General features: G+C 45.4%; 1 protein-coding gene across 4 annotated transcripts in view; it reads left to right on the top strand.

Moving 5' to 3' along the window:
• DIXDC1 (DIX domain containing 1) overlaps nt 1–24,104 on the top strand; it is a 54,510-nt gene extending 30,406 nt beyond the window's left edge. For 3 of the 4 annotated variants that reach the window (XM_030022541.2, XM_030022543.2, XM_030022540.2), the window contains 17 exons: nt 122–371; nt 1,564–1,671; nt 7,373–7,491; nt 9,054–9,202; nt 12,385–12,474; nt 12,582–12,635; nt 13,571–13,621; nt 14,734–14,838; nt 15,376–15,429; nt 16,003–16,095; nt 16,187–16,258; nt 16,985–17,071; nt 17,241–17,402; nt 17,528–17,594; nt 19,180–19,288; nt 19,848–19,956; nt 20,887–24,104. In XM_030022541.2, coding sequence (XP_029878401.1) covers nt 122–371; nt 1,564–1,671; nt 7,373–7,491; nt 9,054–9,202; nt 12,385–12,474; nt 12,582–12,635; nt 13,571–13,621; nt 14,734–14,838; nt 15,376–15,429; nt 16,003–16,095; nt 16,187–16,258; nt 16,985–17,071; nt 17,241–17,402; nt 17,528–17,594; nt 19,180–19,288; nt 19,848–19,956; nt 20,887–20,967 — 1,760 coding nt within the window. In that variant the 3' untranslated portion in view covers nt 20,968–24,104. Of the gene's footprint in view, nt 1–121; nt 372–1,563; nt 1,672–4,404; nt 5,037–7,372; nt 7,492–9,053; nt 9,203–12,384; nt 12,475–12,581; nt 12,636–13,570; nt 13,622–14,733; nt 14,839–15,375; nt 15,430–16,002; nt 16,096–16,186; nt 16,259–16,984; nt 17,072–17,240; nt 17,403–17,527; nt 17,595–19,179; nt 19,289–19,847; nt 19,957–20,886 lie in introns of those variants that run through there. The other variant, XM_030022544.2, reaches the window with a different exon arrangement.
• Nucleotides 24,105–24,249: the final 145 nt, after the last annotated feature.

The raw sequence follows: 24,249 nt of genomic DNA, 5'->3' as shown, positions 1-24,249 counted from the left end.
AGTCCTTGTTTATTGGCATGGTCCCATTGGGTTTAATTATATTCATGCTTGTCGGTCAGATACAGCTCTGGTGGAACTTCATATTAATGGCATCGTCCTTGGCTTTATTTGCATTTTGCAGATATTGTTGATGGGAACTTGAAATCTATCATGAGGTTGATCCTGGCCTTAGCTGCTCATTTCAAACCAGGCTCTGGAAGAGCAATGAATCATAGCCCCGCTGGCATGGTGGGGAAGAGCTCGTCAGCGTCACCTGCCAGTCACAGGCCTTGCTCAGCTGCTGCGGTGGCCCAAGGGGCCGTGGCTGCTCTGGCAGATGTTCGTCAAGATGTCTCGCAATCTGGCCGGGATGTTTTCCGGCACAGACAGAGGTAATGAGTTTTCCCTGGTTATGTGAGGTCAGGTCATGTTAGCAGATGGACACAATTTCTTTTAAAATAGGTGCCTCTCTATCCTGAAAATTGCTGGCGTAAGGTAGCTCTCCTATTGTGCAAACAGAGACAAACCACTGCTGTCTCACTGAAACCTAGATAGTGGCCTAACGAAGGGGAGTAGTGACCTAGCCTGGCTGCCTGATGATGAAGACTGCAGGTATCCCAGGTTCTTTTCAGGTTTTACAGTAAAAGAACTGCTGGATCTCTGTTGTCTCACTGGAAAAGAATAGTTCTTTATGGCCAAGCCAGAGGCAACACTGCTGCCTCATTTTCCCTATTTCATTTTGAGCACAGTGCCCTTTCTTGGTGCTATCTACTTGGAGACATTCTCATTTCAAGTGAAACAAAAGTAAGGTCCTAACTGCAGGTACTGGTTACAGATCTGGGAGCAGTTACTTCCAGAATTGAGGCATTGAGACTGTCGTACAAGTCCATTGTGTCTTCTACATTGCTGTTCACCCAATGTTATATAGGCAGATGCAGAGTGTTGTGTGCTGTTAATCAGCTGATGCAGCCTACCATGTAAGCAGAGGAGTTCTGCGAACTGTGTACAGAAGGAATGTGTAATTTTGCAAAGCACATTTAACACTTGCAAAAGGTGCTATGTGGATTATAATAATAATAGTAATGACATTTAAATGGAAGTCAGATGGTGGTCTATTGAGGGTTTAAGTTACACAACTGAAGGTCATTTGCCCATATTATACTGGCTCAAGGGAGTACCCATGAAGCAGTTTGGAAGTGAGGTTGAAATGGTATATTTTGTTGAAAAATCAAATGTTAAATGTTTCTCTTGCAAAGGCCTTGGGCCAGGAGTTTTTCAGAAAAGCCAGTCCTTGTGCTATTTGCAAATTCTGTTCTTTTCCTTGCCTTCCCAGAGCTCTTGTAGTTTTCCAGTCTCAGAATTAGGCATGAGTTTAAAAGGGGCGGGCCTGTTTGCCTGTGTTTCCCTTGCACCAAGAAGATGGGATGGAGCTCCCTGATAGGAGAATTTTCTTAATTGGCAGTTTTCTAGCTGTCCTCTCCTCCTTACCTTCCTTTCATTAGCTTTCCTACCCTCCTTCTTGGAGACAAGAAGAATTTCTGCTCCTATCAGGGACTTCCCTCATTCTATGATTATTATCTCCAGAAATAGCAGCATGGATGAGGAGATTGAAAACCCCTACTGGAGTGTCCGGGCACTGGTGCAGCAGTATGAAGGGCAGCAGAACATGCCATTGGAGTCCCACTCTTCCAGGTAAGGAATTCAAGATGTGTTCCCTCATGGTCCTGTCTGACATTCCCTAAAGTGCTCTTTCTTATCGCTGTGATCTGGTTAGCTCTGATAGAAATGAGAATTCCCAGCATATAGTCTCCTGCCTGATCTGGAGTATGAAGCCTCATGAACCAACATGAAGCAGTGGTTTACTGCCACTTCTCCCACAAATAAAATTTATCTAATTCGTGATGTGATCGCATAGGTAAGGGTTAGGAACTTCTGAGTTACAATTGTCTAAAGCTCTGGAGCATCCATCATTGAGACCAGGGGAATAGGATTAGGAAAGACACAGCTAAAGATTTTACTGTGAACCTGAATGTACAGGTGGAGCCTTTTGAGGGAGTGCTGACATGAGGGATGCTGAAATGGAGTTTGTGGCCTGCTTCACAGGAAGGAAGAGGCAGAGTAGGTAGGATGCAAGGGATGAATATTTCAGAGCTGATGGAAAAGATATGGAGGAAAGGAACTTAAACCAACAAACCTCGTGCCCTGCAGAGAGATGGAGATGAGGGGGCATGTGGATTTGAACAACAGTTACAGGAACACACCAGTCTTTAATCAAGATACATGGTCCCAGGGGGATCTGCAGCTGTGTCTTCATTGCCATCATGCCCTCATCCATCACCTTTAACTGTCCCTAGATTTACAGTTATCTAATTTACCCTTCCATCCCCTGGACTTTCACCTTCACTCTAAAGTGCAGCATTTAATTATTTTACTGAAAAATCTCCTGGATACTGCTGCGAAGCCTGAAAGTCAGAGTTCAGTATGGTTTCCATTGGAGGTGACTTTTGCCTTTGAAGTAGGACTTGGATCCTGAGAAGTGTGTGCTCTATGCTATAAACAGCCTGCAGCCTTGACTGGGGTTCTTGACTGCACAAGTTAAGCAAGGTCAAGCTGGTGCAAGTGGAGGCTTTCTAAGGAAATGAAACCTGTAGAAGACAGGATTGGTTAGAATGGCAGCATCTAATATACTTCCAATAGGAGGTGCCACAACTTGCAGCTGTGAACCTGAGCAGCATGTGCCAGTTACAACACATTACACTGGTGCTTTACAAGCTCTTCTTACTACTTTACTTGAGCAGTGGAGGGGAGAGGGAAGACACATGGCTGTGGTGGTTGTTTTCATGGATATAGGAGAGACAGTGTAGCTGAAGGGGCTTTTGAGGAAAAACTGTACTACAGTGGGGGAGCTGATCCAGCATGGATAGCTTCATAGTAAAGGACAGCCTTTCCCTTTTTCCCCAGAGAACAAAAAACTAGCTTAAAGACAATGGACTGTGTAACTGAACATATTAGATCTCCCTCTGGATATTATGCTTTGCTCCATTTAATCTCTTCTGGAACAGACTAAGAGGGCAGAGCTGTGTGGGTATAACTGCAGCTCTCTTTGATTCACAGTTCCCAGTGTAAGCCCCAACTCTGCTTTGTTGTCTCCTTGTCCTGCCTGGGCTGCTCCCTGAGAGTGCCTCAACTAGGCATCCCACCCTCCACCCCACGATTTGTGCAGGAGTGAGGAGGTTCATTTTCCTAGGACAGATTGCCACTGACAGTTTCTCAGCAGGCAGGATGTCTCCACAGGATTTCTCAGGCCACTTTTGGTGCTCCATAGTACAAAGAGGCCTCTGTGTACCTGAGAATTAAGGTTGCTTGGCCCAACAGAGGACAATAGTTTGTACTTATCCCCAAAATTTGCTGTGTATCATTGTGAGAGCGTGTTTATAAATACAGACATGCACATTTGGAAGAGTGTGGGAACTCCATGTGAGCCAGTATTGGACCACTGCCTCCACATGATGTCAGTAGAGAGTGTACTTTTGAAGCTGTCGTTCCAGGGGAGATGTAAAAATTCTGGTCTTTGCAACAGGATATCATGGCTCATGTCACAGGACTTTGGTGTTGACTCTTGAACCATGATCTCAGTAGGACAGCGAGTGAAACATGCTGCTCCCTGCACTCATTCCTTAGTTTAAGGTAGCTGTAGTATTTTATGTGTACTCTTCTACCCTATAATGGATTGCCAGACAACTGCTGTTTGCTCGTATGTGGCTGTATTTTGGTGGTGAGTGAAAATTTCTCTGTACATCCTCAATCACTTTGTGTTGCTTTTTTTTGTTTTTCCCCATAATGTGAGTTCTCTTACCATGTGGCAATGGTGATATTATTGTTGATAGGACATAATATGGTAAGAATCTTTACATAAGTGATCAGTGATCTACCCAAAGAAACTGGGAGCAATCTCACCTCCAGCTCCTGGGGATGTCTTCTGCTGACACCAGTCTTCATGATGAAAACAAGATGCTTGTTTCTCTTTCCTTCCAGAGAGAAGTGTACTAGCTTAGTTATGAGAACTGCCTGGGAGAAGCCAGCCACTTTTTTATTAGTGAGAGATGTGGTTATTAACTGCAGCCACCCCCTCCATCTAATTGTGCTGCTGTCGTGTCTGTCCCAGGGCAGCATCCCCTGCCTAGCATCAGCTCATTTCTGCATTAACTCTTCAGTAAGAGAGCTCACAGCCTGAATAACAGAATTCCCAGGACAAAAGCTCTAATAAGCAAAGGCAATTGAAATGATTCATGGAAAATTTGCCAAAATCAGATGGATTCCCAGGCCACTTGAGCCCCTCACCCATCCATCTCCCTTTCCCCTCCCCTTCCACCAGCCTTCCCTCCCCCACTCTGAGCCAGGCATCTCAGAGAAAAGGCTCTGCCTTGCACAGCCTGTGTGACAGCAGGAGGGAGAGGGAGCTGGAGATAGCCAGGAAGAGGAAGCCGTGCATAGGGCTGCGAAGTGCTGCATGCCGTCTTCTGAGACCGCATCCAAGCCTGGAAGAGCAGGGAACCTACTGCTTGCAGGAGCACCTTCTCTTGGCTGTTTGTTGGCATCTGCAGCAGGTGCTTGGAGTCTAAAGAGGGCAGAATGGGATGAGAAACACCACTGGCAATCCAGATGGCAGTCCGTGTCGTGAAAACAACTGGGTGTGCAGCTGACCAAAATGCAGCAGCAAGAGACAAATAACCCGAGAGGAAAACCAGCAAAAGCAAAACCCAGGCTGCAGAATTCCCTGACTCTGGAATCAAATATGTGCCATCTGACGGTTTCTTGCAAAGACTCTGAGGTTTTTTTCTTTTTGTTTCTGCTGTGAATCTTCCAGCTAATGTGAAGCGGTCTGGCTTGCAAATATTTCTCCAGTAGTTTGACAGGAGCTGGCGTCTTCTGCACTGAATTCTGAGCATGTGAAGGGACAAGGCATGTCTGTAGCCAGAATCCTGAGGCTCCCCAGGAAACGGATTCAGTGAGGCGAAAGGTTAAAGTGGGATCATGGGAGGGAAGCAGGTCAAATGGTGAGCGATTGTTGCCATTGTAATTTGAAACAGCAGGGATGGGGTGTTAATAAAATTACGAGAATTCAAACTTATCACTGGGGCTGTTGCCCTAAAGCCTTGACTGTGCAGGCACTGGCAACTCTAGGACTCAGTGGAGAAAAGATATGGGTTAAGAAACCAACTGGTAAAAGGAATAAAGTGGAAGAGTTTGCATCATAAATCTGTCTTAAATAGCTTTAATTTCCCAGCACTTATTTCTGCATGCTTTAATCACAAATTGTTATGTACTTTAAAGAACAAATTACATCAGTGGATATTTCATACTGTAATGGGTTTGGTGACTGATAGAAAAACTGTAGAAATGTTTCCAGCATTAACTTGATGGCATAATGTATGATGCAACCTGACCTGTGCTGCTGCTTCATCTGAGTGCATATCAGTGGCTCTTTCACTGTTTGGCATGGTTTTAGAGGTTGTCACTGATGCCACATGAACCCACTGGCCTTTTAAAATAGGGAAACTGCCTGGAAAGGAGACTGTGGACATAGGAATGCCTAAGCAATTATCTGTAAAACTGTGTATGTCGTGGAGACCTGTAGCGATGACTCAACCCCACCCCCCTGCCCCAGCTGGGATCCTTTGTATTTCCTTTGGGCTGTGGATCCAGTGCCGAGAGGACCAGACTCTGGAAGAGGGGAATGTTATTTCCAGGCTCTGTGTCTCCTTGTTTTTTGTCCTGCTCATTCTTCTTTCCAGTTCCCTGCTCTTGCCCATCCCTCAGTTTCACCATCTTCTCACCTAACAGTTGCTAATATTGTTTTTCTAGGACAACTCTCATTCTTTCATCTTTTGCATGAATGAGAACGAGTAATGCACTTCTCAGTGGCCTTATCAGGATGATGGCACATTCAGAGTATCAGCTGAGCATATGCGGGAGAATATTGACATCTGTTCCTAGAAGGAAGTAACATCCCTCTCAGAGTTACTGGACATGTTAGATCAGCTGGGCTTCCTGTTTGTACCTGTGCTGTTTGAAAGTTTCATCCTTTCCTCTGACCCGTATTAGATAATACAAACCCAATAGTACTCTCTGGGCTCCCAAACAATTATTTTAATTTTATGCTGCGCACCCATTCAGCGACAAGGAAGAGCAGGGCACTGGTTACAAATATTGTATACAAAATGTGCCTAATCAGGGACTGCTGTAATGGAGTTAGCCTTCCTGAAGTTAAATCCTTGAGCAAAGCCAGGTGGCCTGGACCCCTTTAAAAATCATGCACGCCCTGTTTGAGCAGCAAAGAACAGGAACTGTAGCTGTTAGAGATCCCCATTAGAAGATGGTTATTCTTTTACTTAGTAAGTTGTATTCATCTTGTCCTTTAACATGGTGAAAGTCCATTCAGTCTGGACCATTAAAACTAGACTGCTTGAAGGCCTGTAATATAAATGAGAAGTAGGCCAGCACTGGCTGTGGGAGTGGACCAGACGGGAGCTGCTAGCAAATCATTTCCATCCCTATTGCAAGGCTTTTCTGATTCTGTGAGAGAGCTGTGGAATATGTAGCAGCAGTGCTGGGAAGATGGGGAAGGCGAGCTGTCAAAGCCTCTTATTTTTCTAAACCTATTGTATTATTTCCACACTGTTTTCTTCTTGTTCTCCGTCCTTTGTTTCTGTGTTGAGGAGAATGAAAAATTAACTCCTGCTCACACTTGCAAGGATTAGTTCCTGGGACTTTAGAGGTACACTGAATGGGTCAGTGAGCTTCAGCCACCTTTTGATGTTGTCTGGGTGATGCATTTAGGAAGAATTTCTGAAAAAAGATTGCTTGAACCTCACAGTCAGCTGAGATGGCTCCAGTGAAAATATGTGGGTACTTTCAAGAAGTTTTACCTTAAGAACATGAGTGGTATCTGACTTCCAAAAATATTCTGCTGTTGGAATTCCAAGTTAATGAAGTGGTGCTTTTGAAAGCCAGGGCAAGAGATGAAGCAAGCCAGGGTGGCTTTTTGTTCAGCTTATAGTATGAACATAAAACTTGCAGTAAATTTTTTCTGAGCAGACCTTCAGTAGAGTGTGGTCTTACCCTGTGTGAGTGTATATGAATTCTGTGGTGGCAGTCTCAAACTTGCATTCTGTTAAGGAAAATGCAGAGACACATTGTGCTATTTACCAGTTAGCCTGCTGTGACACTGATGTAGAGTGATGGAAAAGTTACGTGCCCAGTTTGGTTTGTTAATGGCCTCTCTAGTACGCAGATAATTCTTAGTTTCAACAAGCCTGCCTGCATATTCACTTTTATCTTAGATGAGGATATGATCAGCATTAGAAGTAATTGTTTCTTCTTTCCTCTGTAGTCTTACATCACCCAGTCCTATCCATAGTGCGAAGAGTGAATCCACTGTAGCACCATCAGAGGAGAAGGAAAGACTTGTGATCATTCACACTGAAGAAACAGAAACAAAACCAAAAACAGGTACCTTGCAGATAATGCTTTACAGATCATACTTTCATTGGGATTTGTTTGTATCATAAACTTGCTGAAAAGTTCCCCAGTGACTGAAATGAATGTGATGCTGAGTATCTGTTCACATAAAACTAAATCCCAAAACTTTTAACACTACAATAAAGCCATAATATGGCAATGTCTGTGAGGCTTGCAAAATAACACTAGGGAAATAAAAAGCTCTGGAGATGGATTAAGGGTCATATGTAGTTTTCACTGTAGGGTGAATGCTTTTATCACAGCCTCATTAGGCCATGTTGAAAAAAACATTTAAAATTCTGTTAAAGAAAGAGTCCATGTGAGCTTGTTAAGCCCATGATGCATAACTTGACTTTGTGTAAGGGTCTGTGTTTACAGCACACCTGTACATAGGTCAAGTGGCTCTCTGCAAGGAATTGAACAGTTGTAGTATTGTTTTGGTGTTTGCATTGAGAAGTCATTGCTGTATTGCCACAAATGCCCTGTGATATGGTCAGTTCACACTTAAAATTTTCATGCCGATTAAAGGAGAGGTTTTCAAAGAAGTTCCTGAAGTGCTTTTGTTTGTTTGTTTCTTCCCCTTCTCAGGAATGCAGTCTAGTAACAATTCTTTCTGGTTAGCATCCATCCCAAGAGCAAATGACAGAGAAACTCTCTTAGGAAATGCTTTGCTGCTTCAGCCAGTGTAGTCCTGCTTCAGTGCTCCTTCAAAAGTATTTGACAGAGTATCTCTGGCTGAAGTAGCTGGCAGGCTGTGGCTTTTCCTTAAATTCTTAGCGGTACTGCATCTGCTTGCTGCCCATACAGTAGGATATTGCAGCTGCATGTCTACAGATCTACAGCAGCTTGCATTGGCCAATTTCACTTTTGGTCAACTAGCTGACAAGCACTGCTATGATTACTTCTGAACAAACCTCATCCCTTCTTAGGGAAGTAAAAAAAAAAAGAAAAAAATCTACATTCCTGGGCCAGCCAGTGGATGATAGTTAACCAGTAACCCAGTTTATGCTGTGGGGATCAGAAAAGGCATGCAAGGCTATTAAACTTGCTATTAAGAGAAAAGTCTTTTTCAGAATAAGGTGTCATCCACCTTGAGAAAGCCATGTTATTTGACAAGTAGAAATACTGTTTAATGTTGCCTTCAGTGGGTCTTTGGTGCACCCTCTAACACTAAGACATTCTCTTCAAATCCCACAGTTGCTTTTCTCTCCTTAGGTATTTTCTACCACACACAGTGCGCTGCGTTGTCCCCTGTGATGTGCTTTGAAACCTCCAGTACTGAGGAATCAGATGCAGCAAAGTTAATAAAGGGGAAGCATGCTTATCTTTGATATTTGTGTATGCAGGAAAGCTTCCTTTGCATAAAGAATGAGGCATAAATCCTTGAGATTAGACAAGATGTCACACCTGTAGCAACTTCCTGGATACTGCCTAGAAGACATGCTTGCTTGTTAGTGATGTCTGGTGTGGACAGCAGGCAATTATTGTGTGGTGCAAGTCTTTTCTGGGCTCCTCTGTCTGTCGTGACCACATTCAGCTGCTCTCTCTTCCAGAAGAGACAGAATCTCATTTCCAGCCTGAGTGGCAACCAGGGAACCCTGGGTCATATTTGGAGAATTCATGGGAAGAGCAGCTTTTGGAACAACAGGACCATTTGGAAAAGGAAATGGAGGAAGCGAAGAAGATGATTTCAGGTTTGCAGGTAATAGATTTTCTTCTTAGCCATTGTTCCCTTCCACACGCATTTCTTTTCCCACCAGCTGTAGAAACAGAACAGCTGTTCTGTTTCCCACCTGTCTGTAGAAGACAGGTTATCTTGCAGCTGAGACACTGGCCTGGAACTCGAGAGAGTTGAATCAGAGTCCTGGTCCAGTGAGGTCTCCTGGGGTGATTGTCCAAGAAGTCAGTTGGTCTTTTGGGTCACCTCAGTTAAATAGGGACAGTGGCTTTTCCCTGTGTCTCACCCTGTGGGATGAGTCCCTTCAGGAAGAGTTCCTCAGGAATGAGGAAGTATTTCTGGTAGTGTGGATAGTGTGTAGTGGGATATATTGGCTGCAGCCTGTGCGGACACCTTATCCAGTAACAGAATGCTACTGACTAAGCACTCTGACATCTTCCTTTCTTGCGATATTTAGGCTCTCTTGGCCACTGCAATTGTGATTTGGTGCTGGTCACCTTCTCCAGAACAGAGAATGCCAAAACCGTCCTTTCCAATGTCCCAGACGCAATTTAGAAGACAGCTGGATCCAGCCACAGTCTTGCTCGGGGCAGGGTATGCCTGTCCCCCATCATTGTGTGGCATGCTTAACCAAGAGAGCCTGGGGGAAGAGGAAAGATGGCTGCAGCTTCCCCAGCCCCAGTATATTTACCAGGGTTTCAGAGAAAGGATTTTAACACCAGTCTGTGCAATTCAGACACAACCTTTTCTTCTTCTTAGCTCAGGCTTCTCCAAAACTTGGTGTTGACATGATTTAAGGCTCTTAGTCAGTAGGGAGGGACAGAGAAGTGTGTGGGGAGCGAAAGATTATGTTGCTATGAAGACTGAAGATCAGTGATATTCACTAATAGTAATTTAAGTGGACTGTGAGAGGGCAAAGGGCACACTGAATGCAGGTAAGAATGGAACCACTGCAGAGAATCTAAAACAAAGCCTGTGTTTCAAAGGTGATTATGTCTGTGTAGTCTTTTGGTTGGAGTCCAGATCCTAGCTGGGTTCATCGGCTTGGTCCCCGGTCCTGTGATGCTATACTAACTCCTGTACGTGCTGTCACTGTGCAAAGCACCTATGTTACTGTGCAAAATGATAAAGGCGCAGCAGTGTTTTCCCACGTGCTGGGGCTGGGACTCCCCTTCTTCACTGGGGCACATAGCAGCCTGCAGGTTTTGTAAGCAGCCTGAGAGAATAGAGTAGTCTTTCTGTGGTTTGTGATCGGAAGTAATGCAGCGAGACAAGGAATGTCAGGAAATCAATCAAGATTCACAGAGCTGATCAGGGGTCACACAGTTTTGCATCAGTCTTTCAGTGAGCTAGGCTGAACTATAATATTTGGCACATTCTCTAGACAACTATTTATTTGCAGGACCTTTTCCTTGCTGCCCTGTTCCAGTCACTCCCTGACCAAATGACCCTCAGCCTAATGCGTTTGACTCTGCATGGGGAGTAGAGCCCCTGATCCATATGGTAAAGACACTGAACTCTCTCAGGAATATTCCTTTCTGTTTGTGCTGGGAACCATACTGGCTCTGAATTGTAAATATTTATGTGCCAGTAAACAAAGCAGAGCTTGTGTGAGAAGCATAGGCAGCCGGGGCGGAGGGTGGGGTGTGGGCGGACAGGCGCTTTCCCTGTGGACAATGGGCAGGAAACAAAAGACTCAAAAGAAAAAAAACAAAATTGCTTGGTTCACCGGTAAAATACAGTTGCATTATGTGCCCACTGGGAGCAGGGAGAGGTGGCACTGGAGGGACTGGCATGTCCTGTTCCTCCAGCCTTGGCTGGCCCCATGTTGCAGGAGTGAGGGCGAGCAGCTGGCATTGCTGCCCCCTCATCCCCTGGGAATAAGAAGAGGCAGCTGATGTTGCTAGCCCAGAGACTGGATTTGATTAATTGATTTTCCCCCGCTTGCTCGATACTTAAGAGCCTCCAGTTCATGACAGTTTGATTGAAATATCAGGGACCTGATGTACATATACCCCATGAAGCACTAAAACCATGGCAGCTTTTTATGTTCCTGTGTGATTCCTGCTTGATTGTCCTGCTGGGAAGACTTTGGGATGCACTCAGAAAACAGTTTTCCAAAGAGCTTTTGCATTAACTGAATACAGATTGCTATTTGCTATTCGGCAGCAGTTGCAGCTCTTTGGTGGAAGATTCTGTCAGCAGGCAGAACCTGACCTGTCAGCCTTGAATTCTTTCAAGGCTAAACTGGAGTATTACTGCAAATGGGATATTTTGGTTTTAGCCACGGAGTTCAAATAGAAATAAACTAGAAAGCTAACTGAAAGAGGCATGACTCTTTCTAATGTGTCCAGTTGTATACAACATCTTGGCACATACCAAGTGCCCTGAGACCTGGGAGTTAGAGACAGAAAGGTCAATGTAAAAACCATCAGCTAGAGAAAACCAGTATGGTATACCATGCTGGAGATATGGCCTGGTCCTGCTAGTCACACTTCCTACTGTGCACGCTGTTCCCTCCTTCAGGCTGGATTCAGTCTACTACAGGACTTCTGGCATCTTCCTGCAGACATCTGGGCTACCTTGGAGCTGCTGAAGGAGTTAATACTGTGCTTCTAGTAGCCTTCCTCAAGCACAGGGCGTAGCTTAAGATTTTCACTGTCTGTGTGGGTGAGGGCTTTTCCCTCACTTGGACAACCGTTCTGATTATGTCTTGGTCTTGTCTAGTGTAGAACAGAATTAGGCTTCCCTGAACATCCTGTTTCTAAAGTCTTTTGTAGATATGTGATTAGGAGAATGGCTTCTTTCAGCAGGGGACACTTCAGTCTCATTCCAGAAGAGAAGCCTTACAACATAAACCTGGTTCAGTCTCTGCTTTAGACTTCAAGTCTGTTACTGTAGTGAAGGCTACCCTTGGACTGAAGCCTGAGACAGACTTCACTCCCTCAAAATCTGAGTAATTGTCCTTGTTTTGTGTCTGTGGGGAAAAGTATTGGCTGACATATATCTCTGGGAGAGCTTTTTCAGGGGATAAATTTGCTTGTTCATTCCTGAAAAATTCTACTAATTTTTGAGAGGAATAAGTCAGCAGAAATGGAAAATGAAACTGTTTAGAGACTCATATGAATGACTGTTAGCCAGAACTGCAGCTAGCCTGTTTTTCTTTGAAACCCCTGAAGAGGAGATTTTTTCCTTCATCTTCCCAGGCTTTGTTGCTCAATGGGTCTTTACCTGAGGATGAGCAGGAAGGTTCCTTTGAACTTTGTGAACATGGAGCCTGCCCCGAAGAGCAGCTGGTGAGCACACTGCTGTACCTATATTTCTCTGATCAAGCTGCCCTTCACACTGTTCTGCCACAGGCAGGTGTCTTGCACAATAATAACCATGGTATTTTTATATTCAGATCATAATTCGAAGTCGCCTGGACCAGAGTGTGGAAGAAAATCAAGACCTAAAGGTTAGAAGGGGACAGATGAAGGGGAAGGAGAGGTTTTGGGTCAAGAGATTTTGCAGACTCTGTCCTACTTGATTTTTTTGGGGGGGGGGGGAGGAGGGGCATGGGGACAGGGCGGTGGACAACACAACAGATGACATGGGGAATATGTTGTGTTGGGGCTCCAACTCTGTTCCCATATTCAGCTGTGTGGGATCTCCATCCCTCCAGGAGTGTAGATACCTGCTTCCCTGAGACCATAAATCATTGACCTGGAGAGCACTCAACAATACTTGGCTGGGAAGTGTTTATTGTATCCATATTAGCAGTTAATAAAAGTTTGTGGAATAGCACCAGAAAAATATATGCTGCCTCCCTACTTTGCCTCAAGCCAATGCCAGTAAAGTCGGTTGCTGGCAAAACAAATATCTAAGTATTACTGGAATTTACATGAGCCCTGAAATGGATTCTTCCTGCATGCTCTTGAAGCTGCAGAGATCCAGGTTGTACTAGCTTCTCAAAACTGTGCCCACGACAGCTGTTAAGTTTCTAGTCGTGTCTGAATATAAACAAGTTTTCAAGTAGGAAATAAATGCAGGTAAGAAGAACCTGCCCTGTCAAGCCTGCCTTAGTACAGCTTTCTGCTGATGCTGGCTCTGGGACCAGTTCTGGTTCTGGGAGAGAATTATTTGACATTGCCCTGAAGGACGGATTTGGGGGACTAGGCAATCTTTTTCTCTCATGGCTTTAATAGCAGGGGCTTAGGGAGCTGCTCAACTGTTTTGTCATGTTCGTAACTCATTAAAATGGCTATGGGGTCTGACATGTTCTTTGTTCCGTGGGAAAAGGTGGGATGTGCTTTCTTCTGAAGCAGGTGTCTGGGGACAGAGAACACTGACTTTGGTTGATTCTGAAGGGGTGACAAGATGCCATTTAATCAAATTATGTTGCATTTACAGAAGGAGCTATTGAAATACAAACAGGAAGCTCGAAACCTACAGGGAATAAAGGTGAGGAAAGGGGCACTTCATCAAATATTAATAGTAAAGCTTTAGAGTCTGCTGCAGCCCATGAGTAGGGCCAGGGCCAACAGCAACCATACACCTCTGAGGAATCTCAGATTGTGGAGGGAGTTGTATTAGGGGACTTGGAGGTGGGAGATCCTATGGTCTGTTTCTGGTTCCAGGGAGAGACTGCAGTTAAGGCAGGCACAAGATGTTAGTTCTCCTGGATTCTGTTTCTGTCTGTAGGATTGTGCTCAAATGTCCCCTCTTCTGTCTGTTTCCCCTAAACAAAATATCAGGCATAGGATGCCTGCTTCGTTCTCATGGCTCTTTTTTTGTCCCCTCTATCTTGGGGTACGCACAGTAGGATTGGCCCAGTGAACTCATTCTTTACAGCAGAGGAAAAATTGCATGGGGTTATCCTTGTCTTCTTCAGCTGCAGTGTTTCTCACAACTTTGGCTCCTGTTTACTCATTTTCTCCCTCTGGAGTTCTGAACACTAATAATCTACTCTTGAGCAGAGGTATTTTTAGAGCTGCCTGTCAGGCTTCTGTGAAGGAAGCAAACAGCAGTAGCTGTCCAATGTAGAGCACTCGGCTTCTGGGTAACACTGAGTGAAAGGTGCAGAATTAGTCCTGACTTTGGCCTCTTCAGAAAGGATTTAATTGCACAACTAGGTCACACTGAGAGCTTAAGTTTCCTTGTGTCCTTGGCTGATGTTGGCATCTTTCTGCCCTCTGGATGCTGCAGTTGCATGGCTGAAGACACTAGCTGTAGGCCACTGAAAAGACCTTCCAAAGACACTGCTGTTTTTATCATGAGAGCAAATTGTCAGGCCACTTTTGGAGCAGGAAGTTCAGGTAGAAACACAGAAATCCCTCTGTCCCAGAAGGCTAGAATGTTGGCAGGGAAATCACTTCTGGGTAAGAGAAAGGCAGAAGGGCTGAGAGCCCATTGGGCAGATGTCTATATACCTCCTGCTCTCTTGGGCTCTTGGCAACACTTCAGCCCTGTGAGTGGCCCTACTGTGTTATGGCCCCTGATCTAGGTCACTCACTTCCCAGGGAAGGGTCTCTGCCTCTGTCTTGCACCTTCCTACAGAAAACATCTTTTCCTAGGATGCTTTACAGCAAAGGCTGATTCAACAGGATGCTTCAGTTCTTCAGCTAAAGCAGGAACTGCTGAGAGCAAACATGGACAAGGAGGAATTGCACAACCAGAACGTGAGTCACTGTGCTGCTGAGGGTTAGATTATTTTAGAAGGAGGTTGGTGGCCCTGAGGGCTCCAGTAGCCACAGGGTGGAGTGGGTGGTTGCAGTGTAATTCTTGGGGTCGTGGGATAGTGAACGACCAGTGAAAGGTCTCTGCATAGTAAAAACTGCACATAGTCTCCTAGCCAGCTGTGAGACTCACTGGAGTTTCCTATTCTTCACTCCCACCTCCTGTCCTCCAAGACCTTCAGCTGAAACAGGGAGGGGCTACCCATGATGTTTTCATTACAGTTGCATTCTTCTTTCCTCATTGTGCTCCCTGGGTTAGCAGGTGGCACTTTGACAGGTGAAGCTGCCATGTACAGTGTCTCTCAGGAGAGAAAGGGCAAGGAAGGAACTGTCCTGTCCAAAAGTTTGCCATCCTTAGACACCAGCTCCCTTGAACTATGCTGATATTTGGTCTCAGGTCACCCTTTAGCACAAGGGGCAAAGAGGTTGTCACTAACTCTCTAGGAATACCTACCTCACACCTGTGTGTTATTTCTGCAGGTTGACCTTCAGAGGAAGGTTGAAGAGAGAAACCGGCTACTGGCAGAATACAAAGTAATGGGACCTCTCTTCACTGGAGTCTTTGCTGGGGGCAGCATCTGTTTTGTGAATGTGACTGCTGTCTCCCTGGCACTCAGTGACCTATGGGAATGGCACTGTGGATAGTGAATAAGTTGCAATGGCCATGGATGTTTGCAATGAGATGGAGGGATCAGATGTTCTTTGTGTTCTGCCCACAGCTTTTTATAGTAGATCTTTTACTGTCATGTTTTTTCTGTGATGGCTTGTTGAGATGCTTCTAACGCTTGTGCAGAAGCCTATCAGGTTAGGTTGGGTCACCTGATTGTCCACTGATCCCTCAGGAATATGTTTTCTCTGGGACAGTTATCTGGCCTCAGCAGTGGATCTTTGCTGGGCAAGGGGACTCCAGGCAATAACAACCTGACCGTTTTTTTCAAAAAAAGCTTTGATACTCAGTTCTAACATCTAGCTATAAGTACACACATTGTGTAAGTCAGCCTGTAGAGGAACCTGATCCTGGCAGACAACATAACCTTCCCGGCCATGGGAAGATGATTGTGAGCCTTACTCACTGTTCTGTTGATTCTCTTGATTATTGTGTTGCAGAAAGAACTGTGCCAGAAGGATCGGCATTTACAGCAGCATCAGGCCAAACTGGATGAAATGCTTAGGCAGCTTTCTGAGGCCAACTACCAACAGGTATGGAGCAGGTGGGCTGCACTGATGCCTTGAGAGCTGGCACTTAACCTTGGTCACTCAGTTTGTGCTGACTCTTCTACTCCCCTCACAGGTGGATTTGGAGCGGGAGCTGGAGCACAAAGAGGCCCTGCTAGCTCACTGCATGAAGAGAGAAGCTGAAGAGGTATGGAAAGCCTTGGTCTAAACATCAGGCTGTTGGAGTGATGTTTCTGTCCAGCACCCTCTAGCTACCCATCTCCAGAAATCATCCCCTTCGTCCCAGAAAGGCCTGGCTCTGCAGTCTCATTGTCAGTGCCCTAACCAAGGCAGCCAGAAGACTCCACAAAGCATCCAACTTACCAGAGCTCTCAGCATTGAGCACTGTCTTAGCCTCTTGTGTCAAAATCTTTAGGGGTGAAACAGTGAGGGGATCACAGGACTGAGTGGAAGCCAGAGACTCTTGGCTTCTAGCTTCAGCTCTGACACTGGCTAATGGTTAGACCAGGGCTTAGCTTCTTATCTCCTCCTTTTCCTGTTGACACTGGTATTGAGCACTTGGAACTGTCTTGGTGGAAAGAGTGCCAGCCCCAGTATCTGTCTCTCCACAGTGCCACTTGAATGCTGATTGTGCACACTAGAGCGTACAGAGCCCTCTATGATGTAGCAGCAAGCCCCTTCCTGTCTCTGCCTCTTTCTCCACCTGTATGTGAAGAATCATGTTTGCGCTCTGACCTATAGGACTGCCTGCACACTCCTTAGTGAGTGTATTTACCTGGTAGAAGATGGGAGTTATATCACTGATGTGGAAAGTTTTCATGCCCTCTCATCATTTTGAAGTTCACAAATTGGGATCTTTGGGGAGGTCCTAACACTTACATTCTTAGTGGCACACGCATCTTCCCCTGAACAGGTAATGGCTTACACTGGTCACAGTGCTCAGAGCAATGGCTTCCTCCAGACAGCAGGAAAAGGAGCTGCTCCTGCAGCCCACCGAGGGGTAAGTGCACCTAAGGGATACTTTCCCAGCCAGATGCAGATACGGGCTCCAGATATCCTGGAAGCTGTTATCTTGTTAAGAGGTGTTTCCCCTTTCTAAGACCTGTGGCTTTAGATGGGAAGAAAGCAGCCTGGAGTTAAGTCTGACTGACTTCTTGTCTCTTGGGCAGACAAATGACTTGCAGCTGGTTCGTGATGCCCTTCGCAGCCTCAGGAACAGTTTCAGTGGCCATGATCCACAGCACCACACGATTGACAGCCTGGAGCAGGGGATCTCCAGCCTGATGGAACGGCTGTACCGCATGGAAGCACAGAATAGGCAAGAGAGAAGGGTAAAGGCTTCCTAGGGCACTTAGCTCTCAACTTCTGCCCCTCACATAACTCAGAGCTAAGCAGCAATGAGAGCTCCAACTGGGAAGTGACACTTTGTTCTCACTCTTTTGGCTTTGCACCCTAGATCCGGGGGAAATCACCGGCAAGCAGAGCAACAAATGAGTGTAGAAACTCCTGGCCTCCCAAATCCAGTAAGTGCCTTTCAGCTCCTGCACTCCCACTGCCAAACTCATTGCTCTGGTTTCCTGGCCAGAGTCCAGGGCATAGCATCTGCTTGAGAATCTGTCACCTCCAGCTTCTTACTCCCTTTACCAGAGCTCGCTTTCCTCCCTTTAGTCATTTGCTGTACAGATTAGACTTCACTGCAAAGGAAAAGGGGCAGAGACAATCTGTGGCTGCTTGTTTGTAAAGCACCGTCACAGTGGGACTCTGTCTGGGCCACTACTGCAGCATAACTATGACAAACAATTATCCCTGGGATGAGTGGGAAATGTGATGTTGTTTCAGCTTTCCTGCTGGTTTGCACCATCTAGCGGACACAGATAACTGTACAGTTGCCTCTTCCCTTGTTTCCCCACCAGTGCCTAGCTCCTTTCATATATGCATAACAGCACAGCCCTTTCTGACACCATGTTTCCTGGCTCCAGCTGCAGCAGCTCCATGTTTGCTTTTCATCATGAAGGCTGTTTTTTCCAATGTTGGTTGTAAATGTCACCTAGAAAGTCTATGAGGTTGTAGGAGACTGTAGGTACTGGGGAAGGACAGAAGCCCCCACCTTTCAGCTGCATCATAGTGTCCAGCAGCAGGGTAGCCTGGAGGTACAAGATGTGGGGGAAGGTAGGAGAGGAAGTCAGAAGCCTGAAGTGGGTTGTGGGGAGGATTTGCTGGGTTCTCCCTCCTCTCCCATAAACTGCAGTTGCTAAAGCAGCCACAGTCATGTGTTCTCTGCATGCAAACTGTACCTCTCTGTTTAGCAGGCTCCATTCCCCTCCACTGCAGCAGAAAAATTGAGTTCTGCAGCCACAAATGTAGAATGCCTTGCGTGTAAAGAGCTCTAAGAGGTAGCTCCAAAGACTTGTTAAATTAGAAAGCCTTTGACTGGATATCCATAGTGTTTTCTGCATGCTAGGAATATTAAAACTGTAGAGTCACTCAGTGTGAACCTTCCTCTGCTTCAGCCTTTGGCACAGACATTGCAGGGAAGCAGGAAACAAGGCAGTAGCCAGAGAGACAGAAACACAAATGAGCAAAGAAAAATCCATGCACAACACCCATCCTGGCCAACTAGAATGGGAAGATGGGGAGAGACAGATAACCTTTTGCCCTGATGATGATCAGTCACTTCATCTTGCTCTACCCATCTGCAAGTGAAGGCAAGTGATAAGGTAGCTGTACTGAATGGGGTACTGTTCAGTCATTTTCTCTTCCAGAAAGGTTCTCCTGTCACTGCTGAGGTAGTGAATAGAGTGTCTGTGGAGCAGATGGTGTCAACAAGCCCCTCTGTGGATGGCACAGTAATCCTGGAGGGAAGTGCTAGGCAAATCTTCCATGCTAACAACAGAGCTGGATGGTGACCCTACCTTAAAATGCAAAGTTTTGCAGTAAGAAGGGGAATGCCTGGCCCTTCCCAACAGGGATGATTAGCCACCCTCTTTAGAATCTCTTCTATCACCAGGTTGTCTGCCGTGATGGCAAATTTGCTCAGACCACCACTTTTGTTTCCTGTTGTGGCAGGAGACACGCTGTTCCCCAATGATAGTGCTCTTGTCTTCGCAGAACTGCCTCATTCTCACAGCACGCCCGTGATGAGCACCAGTGCCTGCACCAAAGTGTTGTACTTCACTGACCGCTCCCTCACACCTTTCATGGTCAACATACCAAAGAGGTGAGGTCTGGGTTTGCCTTGCTGATGCTGATGTGGGAGGTGCTTGTTTCCCTTAAAGCATTAGTCTGATCTCTTCTGGGTATGGTCACAACTAGCACAGGGTTGCTGTGCATTAACTTGGGCATTGGATTTCATGCCATTGTCTGCGGAAAATTGCCTAAAGCAGCCTCCTAGCTGCTTTAGAGCCCTAAGAGATTAATCTCTTTTTTTTTTTTTTTTTACTAACTTCCAAGAGCAAGAGAAAGCAGCCAAACGGTTGTATTTTGCCATGTAGTGCAGCATGCTCCTATCAAAACTACTGTGGTTGTCAATGCAAAAGGGAAAGTGAAAAAGGCTGTTTTGAGGCAGTTCTTAGTCAATCAGGAGGCAGTTCTTCCTCTGAAGAGGACCTTGGGGTTGACAGGTGTGTTCCTGGAGGGGCACACTCCTCACATCCCTGTGGTCAGGGTGCCACATGCCTAGCTAGATTTGTGCTGTGGCTCTGCATGCCATGTAGTAACGCTTGAGCTAAATCTGGTAACAGTGTACCATGGGATAGTGCCGAACTCTTCCTTTGCAGGTTAGGGGAAGTGACTCTGAAGGATTTTAAGGAAGCTATTGATCGCGAAGGAACCCACCGGTACCACTTCAAAGCCCTGGATCCAGAGTTTGGCACAGTCAAGGAGGAGGTAAGTGTGGAATTTAGCTATCAGCCGCTTTGGATTCAGTGTTACCGCACAACCCTGGAGACCATGGTCACCTCACTTCTAAACTAATGAAATCTTTGAACTTGCCCCCAAACAGACTGTATTTTCACAACTGTGGATTATGCTCCTCTTGTAATGTGCTAAAATGGGATGTTTTCATCCCCAGCCAGAGCAATTACATGAATGTGATTGCAGTTGCCTGGGGGTTGCAGAGCCCCTTGGGCAAAGAGCTGGCTATTGGCAAAGACAGTCTGTGACACAGCATTGCTCAGGGGACACTGGGCAAAAACCCAGACTACACTTCTAACCCTTCAAGTGGCTTTATGAAACCTGTTGCAATGAGACACACTTTAGGCAAATGTGGTTTATTCAGAAAACATTCTCCTACTTTCTTTTAAATGTTTGTCAGAGATAACTGTGTTTATGGCATCTTTTCCTCTGTGTACTGCATTACAGCCCTGTTTATGCTCAGGCTGGTGTTGGTGTGGGTTGGATTCATTAAAGGTTACTGGGTTAGTTCCTGTTTCACAAATTAAGACAAGTGCCAAGGGTTACCCTCTCTGGGAACAGTCAGCTGACTATGTAGCCATTCTGCAGAAACAGCTGGAGATTGTACTCTGGATCAGAAAAGGCAGGTTTTCTGCCTTTATTTTACCTTTCCTGTCAAAACCATGCCAATAATAATCTTGACAGTTACTGGTTAAAGAAGGGGCCTAATCTGTTTTTTACCTAAAACCTGAAAAGATTACTCAAACATGTGAATGATAGATAAAGGTGCATGTTCTCTGGGCTGTGTAGTGAAATCTGAGCTGGGATCTCTGACTTGATGCCTGCCTCTTGTGCCACTCACACTGTAGGCGAGCAGTGTCCAGACTCCAGACATGACTGGACTCCCTTTTTTTTTTTTTGTAGGTATTCCATGATGATGACATCATTCCTGGTTGGGAGGGGAAAATTGTGGCCTGGGTGGAAGAAGACCATGGGGAGAATTAATCAAGCTTTTAAGTCTTGTCACTATGGAAACCTGTAACTGGCTGCTGAGCTCAAAGAATGACCAAAAAGCACGTGTGCTAGGAGTCCAATTCAAGCTGCCAAAAAAGAGGGCTTCTCTGCAAACAACGGGTAAAGCATGTTGTGTGCATGGACGCCTGGCATCTGACTTTCCATGCCCAAATGCAGACAGTGTTCTGAGACTGAAATGACAGGTCTGTGGGAAGGAAACACCTTGCTTTGTCCTGTCAACCAAACCCTGAAGGCCTTAATGATGCATTGCTCCCTTCCCCTGCTTCTCCATTCCTATAATATATGGTGCAGGCTGTGATCTGGGCATTTCAAGTCTGGTTTCTTGTACATGGTATTACATAAATCTGCACTGATGGCAAAAATGTGAAGCTTTGCCTTCATGGGTTAGAAGCTGCTAGATTATGTGCGCCGAAGGTTTGACCAACTTTGGTCCTGGACATGCATATGCTGCAGGAGCAGAGTGAACTTTCTGGACATTCCAGACTGACAGTATGGAAATCTGACGTGGGGAGGGAAGACAGTCTTCTGGAGGTTTTACACATGGTCTATAGCAAAGATCACCAGCTTGGCAAAGCTCCCTTTCTTCCAAACTCAGGCTTTGATTTCCTAGCCTTGCTTTTCCCACTTGTTCTCCAAAGTTGTACTCACTTCTGAGGCCCTCTGGATTTGCTTTGTTGCCATGGGGACTGTGGGATCTTGGTGCTTGTGTATTTGCTGAAGGATTTCATTTGCGGGGAAGCTGGAATCAGCTGCTTCCCTGAGGTACTTATAACCCCTCTCCTTGTTGAGCCTCTTTCCCTGCACTCCTGCCCTCTCCTCTTTCAGCAAGGCAGACAGTTTGTCACCTCCTGTGCAGAGGCATCACTGTGCGCTGCTGTCCACTCATTGCCAGGGCCACCAAACAGTTATCCACACCAGTACAATAAACCCTGTCAGTTACACCACCAGTTCCCTGGTATGCCTGCTCCTGGGGTGCCTGAAGGATCAGGAAATAAATAACTGCTTGGGAAAGAACAAGCCCTAAAATCCCTGAGGGTGGGTTTTTCTTTTTGGTTTTGTGGGTTGGTTCGTTTGTTTCTGCATTGCCTGTCTCTGCCCTTCTGCTGCCAGCCAACTGTACTTCCAGAGTGCTGGCTGCGATGTGCAGCAGGCACTGACTTAGAAGGTCAAATGGCAAGTCAAGGCTCTGCTCATTCTCAGTACATGTGGCCCTTCTGTGGACTACCTGTGTGTCTGTGCTGTGCATAAGGTTGGGAGGGGGTGAACCTGGTTTTACTGTTTTATATTAACATGTCCTTTTGTAAACATGTTCCTGTTCTTGGAATTATTTTGTACCAGTTTACATTTGTCTGAGGACTGTGGATATTTTTATACTAGTGCAAGTGCTTTCTGTATATATCTGCACGCATTATACTGTGTTTTACTCATTTTCTAGTGGATGCCGAGTTGTTTTGTACTGTCTCCTGTTAACACAACACTGGGTTCATAACTTTATTTTACTATGGAAATCCAACTAGTTCCTACTGGATTTTATATTTTTGCCAGCTTTAATAGGCAGCAACAATACTATTTATTTTATCACTGCTTCACTCTCCAGGAAATAGCTCAAGGCCCGTATGTGGCTCTGTGCCACATTGGCGCAACACAACATGCCTCCTGTTCTGGACAATTTGTTATGGTGACTTTCCCCTTACAGAAAGCAGTAGGAAAGTTCATCAATGAACAAGTTCAGTAATGGACTGCAGGGGGGAAAATACATCTATTTTGGAAAAGAAACAGATTTTCTTCCTCCCTGGAAATAGTTTTGGTGTTGCAAGATCTCTATTGGGTTGGTACAGAGAGCATGGGGTTGTTACACTGAAATCAATTGTATTTGAATTGCAATTTTTTCTCAAGTGTTTTTTTTTCTTCAGGTTTTACTCATCAATTTTATTTCCGCAAGAGCCATGCACCCAGGCTAGAATTTTATGGAGAAAAATAAGACAGTTTTCAAGGTCTGTAGTTGCCAGTTCTGTATCCCTCTCTGCTACTCAAAGATGAGAAGTTTGATTTTTGGAGCACTGAAGATACAGCAGGCTGTTAATATGATCAGAGCTTCTAATGGATAAGTCTTCAATCCAGCCTTGCCCATAGTTATCCAGTTCTCCCACGAAGAAGCTAGTTGTTAGCTGATACAGGAGACAGCCTGTTCTTGTTCTTAGATCAGTTCAGATAACTAACCATGGTCGCATTTAATATGCTTACTGCCACCAGAGCACCAAGGACTGAATCCTATATAGAAACACATGCTCTCCAAAGCACTAATGGGCTGTGTCTGAGAAGGAGCAAGACTGGACAAAAGGCTTGATTTTTGGGGGCTGGCAGTGATGTACCTTTCATCCCTGCGTACATCACGTGTAAGCTAGGACAAAAGAAGACATCCCGTGAGACAGAGCTGATAACAATGCTCTGGTTTTGGGTTCCTATATGCAGCTCCCCTCTGTGACAGCGAAGGTAGAATTGCTGGAATAGCTGTCACTGAAGCTGAAGGACTGCTGCTCTGATAAGCTCTATCCCATGCACAGTTTGGTTCAGCTTTATTTCTTTGTTGACACTGCAGCCTTCTTCAGACTTTCTACCTTTGCATGATTGACAGAAAGGGGTCTGGAGGAGGTAAGGAATATTAGTCAGGGGGATGAGAGGTATCATGTGGAAAAGACCTTGGCCATTTGTTTGTCTCTGACAAAAGGAAAAGATGGTGCTTTTAAATCAGTTTGGCACTGCTGTAACACTGACTTCAGTGGATTTATTCTGGGGATGCACTGTTAGTATCATACCCAGGACTCGTATTTTTCACTGTTTTGAATCTGTTTATTTCTGTCCAACTTTGAGGAAAGTTACTTCCCTATTCCTATAGTTGTAACTTGCTTATGTAATATACATGCTATGTGTAAAATGACATTTTCATAGAAACTCTGATGTTTGCATTCATCACTTAGAAAGGGCAGTTATTCTAAAGCCTGTTCTCTATGAAAGTGGAGCTTTATCTGTACATCTAAACCAGACATACCTGACTGGTTAAGCCTTGGATTAGCAGACCAAGCAGTTAATAAAATGGGGCTTGCGAACTGAGTCTGTTCAGTGCTTGTGAAGGGGAAGATGGCTTTGGAATGAGAAGGCACATATAAGCATACAATGCATAAATCACTTAAAGTGCTTAAGGTGAGCCTCCTGTTGGTCCTGGAGAAAACCTTTTCTATCACTTTTCCACAA

The sequence above is a fragment of the Aquila chrysaetos genome, chromosome 8 (assembly GCF_900496995.4).
Source record: "Aquila chrysaetos chrysaetos chromosome 8, bAquChr1.4, whole genome shotgun sequence".
NCBI lineage: Eukaryota > Metazoa > Chordata > Aves > Accipitriformes > Accipitridae > Aquila > Aquila chrysaetos.
Note: the sequence above shows the minus strand (reverse complement) of the source record. Positions and strands in the feature narration are given on the sequence as shown.